General features: G+C 58.5%; 1 protein-coding gene across 1 annotated transcript; it reads right to left on the bottom strand.

Annotated features, from left to right (window-relative positions):
• Window positions 1-1911: 1911 nt before the first annotated feature.
• On the bottom strand, window positions 1912-8446 carry CRYBB3 (crystallin beta B3). The gene is made up of 5 exons (XM_020894372.2): window positions 7215-8446; window positions 5793-5911; window positions 4396-4528; window positions 3391-3533; window positions 1912-2217 (listed from the first exon to the last, which is right to left on the bottom strand). Exons 1-5 carry the CDS (start codon window positions 7287-7289, stop codon window positions 2052-2054), a joined length of 636 nt encoding a protein of 211 aa, XP_020750031.1. The 5' UTR covers window positions 7290-8446; the 3' UTR covers window positions 1912-2051.
• Window positions 8447-8698: the final 252 nt, after the last annotated feature.

Here is an 8698-nt window from a genome sequence, read left to right as displayed (position 1 = left end):
CCTCTCAGAGGACTGAACCAAAGTAAAAAGCCCATTTGAGGGGGCTTCCCTGGTGGCTCGGTGGTGAAGAATCAGCCCGCCAATGCAGAAGACCTGGGTTCAATCCCTGGTTCGGAAAGATTCCCCCATGCCGTGGAACAGCTAAGCCGGTGCACCACAACGCCTGGGCCCACACGCCACTGCCGCTGACGCCCGAGCGCCCTGGAGCCTGTGCTCCGCAACAGGAGGGGCCAGCACAACGAGAAGCCACGCGCTGCAGCCCGAGAGCAGCCCACCCTCGACAACCAGCGAAGAGGCCACGCAGCAGCGAGGACCCAGCACAGCCACAAATAAAGAGCAATGTATTTTATTTATATCTTTTGAAAAAAATAATTTGAGGTGACTTCTCTGCTGTGTGTATTTTTTTCAACAGGCAGGCTGAAGGAACTGAAAAACCACCCCATTTTTCATGTCTTCCTGGGGTCCCATGGGCCTCCCCCACATCAGCTGTCTCGGCCATGGGGAGGCTGAAGGTGGCTGGGAGGGGCCCTGGGTGTCACAGGGGAGCAAAGTCGGGGTGACTTCTGGAGGTGGGAGGGGTGGGGACTGGTCCCCGGGAAGCCAGCTGACACCTGTCCAACCAGACAGTCCCTCCTCTTCCCACGGGGGGAGGGAAGTCAGAGGAGACCCATGTGTTTACCGGGCGCTGCCTGGCAACCCCCTTGGGCCGGATGAAGACACTGAGGCTCAGAGCAGTGATGGTCAGGAGTCGGGGGTGGGGTGGGGGCTCCGCCATCGAACCGAGGCTGCAGAAGGGCAGGGGGCGGCCACTGAGCATGGAAGAGAGACGGTCGGGGCACCATGTCATCTCAGCTCACCCCAATCTCTGCAGGAGCCTCCCAACCGGTCCCCCTGCCTCCCCGTCGGCCCCACTGAGTGTGTTCTGGGCCCCAGCTGGAGCGGTCCTGTGAAACCCAAAGGCAGACCATTCAAACTCGCCGCGGCTCCCACCTCCTGGAGAAGAGTCAGAGTTTGCCAGGGTCGGTAGAGCCCTACACGCCGACCTTAACTCCCTCTCTGACCCCTCCCAGTCTCTCAGCTAACACATTCCAGACCCACTGGCCTCCTTGCTGTGTCTCCAACACTCAGCTGCAAAGCCTGTTCTCCTTCCACCTGGAACGTTCCCACAGCTCACTCAGGTCTGCGCTCAAATGTCACCTCAGAGTGGAGTTCTCTGACCACCACCCCATCACCCTGCATCCTTGAATCCCGATTTCTTGTCCTTAACCTTGGCCACCTCCTGACGTTATGGTCAAACTTGTTCATTTATGTTTGGTCTCATAGAAGGTGAGCTCTGGGGAGGGTGGGACTTTCGTTCGGTTCTCTGCTGTGACCTCAGGCTTTGAACAGGGCCTGGCATTTGTTGAATACGTTAATGAAAACAGAGATGGGCAGAGAGATGGAGGGGGGATGACAGACAGATGGATGGGCCAGAAGAAGGATGGATGGATTAATGGGTGAAAGGGTGACCGCAAGGGTGGATGCATGGATAGATGGATGGAGGGAGGAGGTGGATGAATAGCAGATGGAAGGATGGATGGAAGGAAGAAGAACTGCAGGAACAGAAAGAAAGATGAATGGGTGGAAGGAAGGATGGATAAACCAATGGACAAAAGGAAACACAGAAATCCGGAAGGAAGACTAGAAGGATGGATGGACGGACAGACTGCCAGATGGAGACGCAGGCGGACAGACACAAGACCAGGGTTCACCCGATGAGAACCGGGGGCTTGGAGACGGAGCACAGCTCACTGCCGTCCCCTGGGGCCCTCAGAACCTTCCAGCCGCAGTCTCCCTCACCTGCCCCACCCCCACCCCGGGCCCCACGCCGGGCCCGCCCCCTCATGCAGTGACGCGGAGGAGCATGGCAGGTGGGGGACCGGCCCCAGGCTTTATTGAGCAGATTCGGGGGAAGGGTGGCCCGGCAGGCCCTCACCCCGGCCCTGGAGCCGCCTCTTCTTGCCTTTGCTGCCCCCCGGGGCGGGCCTGGGCCCCTGGGGCCTGGGCGCCCTTCAGCTGCTGAGGAACACGCCTCTCTTGTGCCACTTCTGGTCGCGGATGCGGCGCACGGACTGCAGTTGCGGCTGGTTGGCGTCCCACTCGTTCCAGTGGCGGTACTCGCCCCGTTCGAACACGTACTGGCGCCCGCGGTAGCCCGGGAACTCGTAGCCAACCCACCTGCAGGGAGGCGAGGTCAGCGTGAGAAGCCTCCGGGCTCTCGCCTCCCAGCCAGACCCAGTCTTTCAAAACCAGCCTCTGAGCCTGCTCTCCACCTGCCCGAATCCTTCCTTGGCTTCCCGAGGCCCTGGGGATGAATTCAAACTCCTCGCCCTGCTCACAAATGAGACTCTAGCCTTACCTCTCATTCCTCCTTCATACCCCACACTCCAGCCTGGCTTAGTGTACTTTCTCTGAACCTGAATGTCTCTGAATCTTTACACATGCTGTTCCTTCTGCCTGGAATGCTGTTCCTTACCTCATCCTCATTTCATCCTCTCTTCCATAGCAACCTTTGCATATCAAGTTGGACATCTCCTCCTCCAGAAAGCCCTTCCTGATTGCCTCAGGCTAAATCAAGTGCCTCATCAGGACCCCCAGAGCCCTTGTATGTCCACAGTTCTGATCACTACGAATTGTGAATAACTGTTTCCTTGTCTGTTTCCCTATTACACTGTGACATTCACAAGGGACGAATGATGGGACTTGTGCAGTTCTTATCGACCCCATACCCTACACACACAGATCCTCAGTGAAAAGCTGTTGAATATGGTATTATCTGGTAGAGGCGGCACCTCTCAAGGCCCAACCCCATGTCACAAGCCCACAAGTGAGATGTAGTTGCCTAGACAAAGGGAGAGTGACCCTAAGATTGCATTAACAGAGATATCAAGCCTAGAAGGAGGGAGGAGAAGAGCCTGTTCTCCTATGTACCACTCGGGCCACCCCTACATACATGCTGGGTCTCCTGGTGAGAAGGACAAAAACTGTGAAAAGGGGGAAAACAAATCTGAACTCCAAGGCCTAGGGGAGTTCAGAAAAGGAGTGAAGACTTTGATGCAGACAAGTAAAGGGGTACAGATTTCACTTGGTTAAAAAAAAAAAAGCAACTGTCTCTAAGTCAAGGCTTCCTGGAAATCCAGTGGTACAGGAATGCAAGCAGGTGGTCATTCAAATCACGGGGGCTTTGAGCAAGGCTGGTGTAGGGGCCCTGACTCGGATGAGGGGCATCCAGACCCGGGGGAGCCGGAAATGTCAGCTATGTAGGAAACCGTGATCAGAGATTCCGTTTGGAACCCGAGGCATGTGAATTGGAGGACAGGGCAGGGACAGGAGAGGGGTCGGGTCCCTTACGTCCCGTTGATGGCCCGGACGCTCGCCACGCGGTCCTGGAAGCCGTGAGCCCAGAGGCTGGGCACGTCATCGTCCACTATCTCCATCTTGCGGCCGCCAAAAGCCGGGTTCTCAAAGAGATGCAGTTTGTGATCCGGGCCATCCTGGGGGCAAGACCACGGAGGGCAAGACCATGGGATGAGCCGGTTGCCCCCACGCCCAGGAGGCTCCAGCAAAGGCTCAAGGCACCGCAGAGTAATGCCCACCCCCAGAGCCGGTCTCCTTAGGACTTCCAGAGCCGGTCTCCTTAGGACTTCCAGAGCCGGTCTCCTTAGGACTTCCAGAGCTGGTCTCCTTAGGACTTCCAGAGCCACAGAGCCGTGAGGCTGAGAGGAGGGGCTTTCAGGTCTGGTTAAACCTCGTCATTTAGCAGATAGGGAAACCGAGGCACAGAGAAGGTGGTAGGAGACCAGAATCACTCATGTAGAAACATTCCCGCTTTATGAAAGCAGATTCTGAGTCGGTCTACCTGGCCTTCCTCCTCCCAATCCCCACCTCCAAGGAGCATCAGTCATTGTGAGCAGGAGGAAGGGCGGGGCTAGCCCTGAGCCTGAGTCAGCAGGTGGGAGGGAAGAGCAAAGTTTTACTGAGCCACCAGGCACCGGGCCTCTTTCAGGTGTTGGAGAAACACAGGGGAAAGACTTGAGCTGATTTGCAGTTACTTTCTGGAGCTGTTTACCAGGCTGTATGGGTTCAACTGGACCACATGGCTCTTGATTTTAATAAGGCTACAGAGGGACATGCCAGTGACCTGCTGGCTAATGCAAGATATGAATCCTGGCCTCCCGACCCGCAGCCCAGCACCCATTCTGTAGCCAGCCTCTTGTCCCCCCAAAACCACTCAGATCAGAAATAACGAGGGCTCCCCCCGGGCCAGGTCCATGCCAGCTGAGCCCTTGCTGAGCTCGTGAAAGGAGCCTGCCTCCGGAGCCCCCGGCGTGTCCCGCTTCCAGGGGCTGTACTCACAATGTGCAGGGGGCGGACGGACAGGAGGCTGTCGCTGTGGTGACTGTTGGACCAGGCGTCCCAGCGAGGGTAGTCCCCCTTCTCCAGGACGTACTGCTCCCCGCGGAAGGCCCTGCGCTCAAACGCCAGCCACCTGCAGGAGGAAGGAGGGCTGGGTCACTCATCTCTGCTGCCCTGGGGTGGGGAGGACCCATGTCTAGGGAGGGGGTGGTGCCCAAGCGCTGCTGACCTTTGACCCTGCCCCTTTCCTCCAGCCCTAGTCCTGGTATTGAGGGAGTTACTAGAACTTACTAGGAGCTGAGACTCTGAGCCAGAAAACCAGCCTGGGAAAGAACAAGGCCTGGCACACAGCAAGGATTCCATCGACAACTCCTCCTCTTTCTCCTTCACTTATTCCTCCCCCTCCTCTTCCTCTAATTCCTCTATTAGATTGTTTTTCTTATTATTACAATTATACTGTCATTTAGTACATCCCTCTGTCCATTTTCACAAAAACTCTGAAGTGCATACACTTATTATCCCCATTTGACAGATGAGAAAACAGAGGCCCAGAGGGTGAAGCACCTCACCCAAGTGGTTAGCACCAGAGCTTGGATTTTCCATCTGAAGAAGTTAGGGTCCAGCAGATGGTTGGATGGCATCACCGACTCAATGACATGGCTTGGGTAAACTCCAGCAGTTGGTGATGGATAAGGGAGGCCTGGCGTTCATGGGGTCGCAAAGAGTCGGATACGACTGAGTGACTGAAGTGACTGAACTGAACTGACTGGGACTCCGGCTTGCTGGGTGGACGTGGACAGGACAGTTAGCCACTTTGGCCTCAGTTTCCTCATCTGTCAAGTGGGCAGTCGTGAGGATTTAGGGGTATTGTTGCTGCTGTTTAGTCACTAAGTTGTGCCTGACTCTGCGACCCTATAGACGAGCCTGCCAGGCTCCTCTGTCCATGGGATTTCCCAGGAAGAATACTAGTTGCCGTTACCTTCTCCAGGGGGTCTTCCCAACCCAGGGATCGAACCTGAGTCTCCTGCATTGGCAGGCAGAGTCTTTACCCCTGAGCCACCAGGAAAGCCATTCCAGGATATCAAGCGCATTAGAATTTGGATGCTATCATCATTATTAAAAAGTATTAGACCCCACTGGCTGGGCAGCGAGCCGGGTGCCAGAGTCCTCCTCTGTCCTCTCTGCACAGTGCTCTGTCACTGACCCCAGAGATGGAGGGCTGGAGGCAGTCCAAGAGAATCACTGTTCAATGCTCCCATTTACAGGTGGGGAGACTGAGGCCAGATGTGGGGAGGGCGTTGCCTAAGGCCCCACAGCAGACTGAGAGCTTGCTCCTGGCCCTCCCGACTCCCAGGGGCCTCAGGGCGAGGAGGAGGGCGGGGGGTCCGGGTACTCACGGGCCCGACTCCACCTGGATGGAGCCCACCTTCTCCAGCAGGCTCTCCGTCAGGTTGGGGCACTCGGCTGTGAGCTCGCACCGCTTTCCCTGGAAATTCTCCATCTCGTACACGATCACCTAGAAGGGCAGCCTCCTCAGCATCCCATCGGGCCGGGCTCCCAACCCCAGCCCGGGTCCCGCCCAGGAGGGCCTTGGAGGCAGGTACCACCCCCTGCTCCATCAGCTCTGCCTGGAACCGGCCTGAAGCCAGCGCCGGCGCGGGCTTGCCCTGCCCCCTGGTGGCCACGGAGGGCAACGCCTCCAGGAATCCCCATTAAACCAGGGGCCCGCAAGCTGGGTGTCTGGCCGGAACCAGGGCAGAACTGAGTAAAGCGAAAGGTCCAAAATGACTGGAGGGAGGACTGTGGCGAAACGAAGCTGCTGTGGTCAGGAGGGGCTGTGGGACCCCTTCTATGCTTTTCGCGAGAAGCCACAATCTGTCATTTCCTTAATGTGAGATGTCTCCGTTTTGAAAGTCCTGGGCAGAGCAAATAAAACTCCAGTTTGCACTAGCTGAACTTCACCTGCCCCTGTGCCCCCGAGGAAGGGGCTGCTAAGGCAGAAGGGGGTTTTGCCTCTTTCACCCGCTTAGAAGCACTAACTGTCTCTGCAGCGGGTCCCTGGGGAACATCAGCTCCTGTCATTTTACACAGGGTCAAGGGAGGCCCAGAAAGGGTCCCGGACTGCACAGCAGGTCAAGTGGAGGTCCTGGATCAGAATGTCCGCTGGCTCTTCATAAGCACTGCTGCGGCCAGGGGAAAGCCCACAGATGCCGAAAGGAGCCAGGAAGGGCTGGCAGTGATGCCCCCTTCTCTGGTGGGGGGATAGCTGGGGGTCCACAGGGCAAGGCTGATTCACCCATGAATCAGGCGCAGAGCCAGGCAAGCCTCCTTGCTGCTCTTCCCTTCCTGGTGTTGCCCCGTCTGGTCAAAGACCCCACTTACTTCCTTAGTCAATCCATCCTGGGACCCCACCTTATTAAAGCCCCCGGCATAGCTTAGAAAGGGCGGAGAGAGCCCACAAACACCAGCTCTCGGGTTTCTCCGTTTGCTGGCCATGGCGATGGCACCGGCGTTTGACCCTCCCTGAGAAGCGTGGGTGCTGTCCCCAGGTTAAAGGTGGGGCTGCTGAGGTCCAGAGAGGCCCAGGGACTGGGCCGAGCTCAGGCAGGAGGGTCAGCGCTGTGTCTCCTGAAAGCCCCGTCGACACCGGCAGCGTGGGTGTGACCAGGTCCCCCGTGCAGATGAGGACACAGAAGAGGCAGGAGCGGACAGAGAGGGGAGATGCCCTCCTGCTCCCAGCTGGCTGGCTGGAAGGGCTGCTGCTGCTTTCTGGAGGGAGGCTGCCTGGCCGGGAGCGGGCCCCTCCGCTGACCCCGTACCTTGTAGCCGCCCCCGAGGCCGCCGTGGCTCCTGCCGGCCGCAGCCTGCTCCGGTGCACTGTGCTGCTCTGCCATCTCCGCGGGAACCCCTGTGGCGTCGGTCAAAGCGAATGGTCACCAGGTGCGCCCGGAGGGGAAACCCAGGTGCCTGGAGTCGAGGACAAGCTCCAGAATCTGGCTGCCTCTGAGATGTGGTCGGTGCTCACAACCAACACTCAGTCATTCAGCAAACATCCACCGAGCATCTACTGTGGCCCACAGGGCCTGGGACAGTCAGGGGAGGCGGATACCCACTTTACAAGCGGAAATCCCTAGGCCCAGGGAGGCAAGGCTGGGATGGGGCTCCAAAGCCCGTGCCCTTCCCCTCCCCGGAGCTTTGGGGTGACACGACACCTGCAGACTCTCCTCAGAGGGTGGGCCTCAGGGAGCCTCCTCTCCTAGGATCACTCCCACCTCCGCCCCCCCAGGCAGTAGGCTTCCGTTCAATTCCTTCATTTGCCAAAGGTTCCAAGAGAACCGAGTTGGTCCCTTGCCCTGGGCTGGTGACTGAGAGGAACAGAAGACCATGGACTAGTGGGAAATAGGCGGATGGACGTCTAGAAAAAGCAAGATGCTGGGGAGCAGGCCCTGGGACACCCGCTCAGCTGGTTCTCATTCCGCATGCGTTTACAGAGCACTCACCGTATAGCAGCCACTTAAAAAAGAGACACGGGTGCAAACAGACAGACAGACGGCAGCCCCGCATCCCTAGGGACGGGGCCACACCCCGCCGGGCCTGAATTCTCACGTGGAAGGGCCTGCCTGGCGCCAAACACCCGGACACACAGGCCTGTTCTGTTTATAAACACACCCATGAGCGCGCACACACACAGGCTCCCATGGTTACTGTACATGGCCACTTTCCACCTGCTGCACAAAAACAGCCCCCCGCTTCTCTCTCGGGGACACACACATGCCCATTTCAGATGCCCCCCGCCAAGGTCCGGAAGGCACCACAGCCACACCCCACATTGCTGGGAGCAGATGGGCTGCGTGGCCCTCATACTCAGGACACAGGCCCAGAGATGCTGTCTGCCTGCCGGTGTCCAGCCTCGTCAAAAAGTGGGGCCTGGAAATGGGGCCAGGTCAGGGGAGACTCTCAGCAGAGGCGCCGGCCCCCGCTTTGCCCACTCCCCTTCCTCAGCGGTGCTCAGTCTCTGCAGGCCCCCTGTCCTAAGCTCACACCCCAGGGCTTGACCCTGCGCACCCCGTCAGACACCGGCTGGCTCGGGGGCTCCGGCCCTCGCGTGGATCCCCGGCTGCTGCGGGGGGCCAGCTGTGCACGCCCCCTCCCCCGGAGACCACCCAGGTCTGGGGCGGCCTCCCCGTCCCCGCGCCCCTGGAGTGCACCTGTTGCAGTCGCCGTGAGGAGAGAGGGGGCCGGCGCCGTCTGCAGACTCAGTCCGCTGCTGCTGGGACTGCCCTATTTATGGGCGCTTTCTGAC

Source organism: Odocoileus virginianus, chromosome 12 (assembly GCF_023699985.2).
Source record: "Odocoileus virginianus isolate 20LAN1187 ecotype Illinois chromosome 12, Ovbor_1.2, whole genome shotgun sequence".
Lineage (NCBI taxonomy): Eukaryota > Metazoa > Chordata > Mammalia > Artiodactyla > Cervidae > Odocoileus > Odocoileus virginianus.
Note: the sequence above shows the minus strand (reverse complement) of the source record. Positions and strands in the feature narration are given on the sequence as shown.

What these genes read in the sequence shown, in the direction of transcription:
- CRYBB3 (XM_020894372.2), bottom strand. Translation starts at nt 7,289, where the DNA reads ATGGCAGAGCAGCACAGTGCACCGGAGCAGGCTGCGGCCGGCAGGAGC. An exon ending in GCCTCGGGGGCGGCTACAAG is followed by an intron (nt 5,912 to 7,214) that starts GTACGGGGTCAG and finishes CTGCCCTTCTAG; the next exon opens with GTGATCGTGTACGAGATGGA. An exon ending in GTCCGGGCCATCAACGGGAC is followed by an intron (nt 2,218 to 3,390) that starts GTAAGGGACCCG and finishes GCCTCCCTGCAG; the next exon opens with GTGGGTTGGCTACGAGTTCC.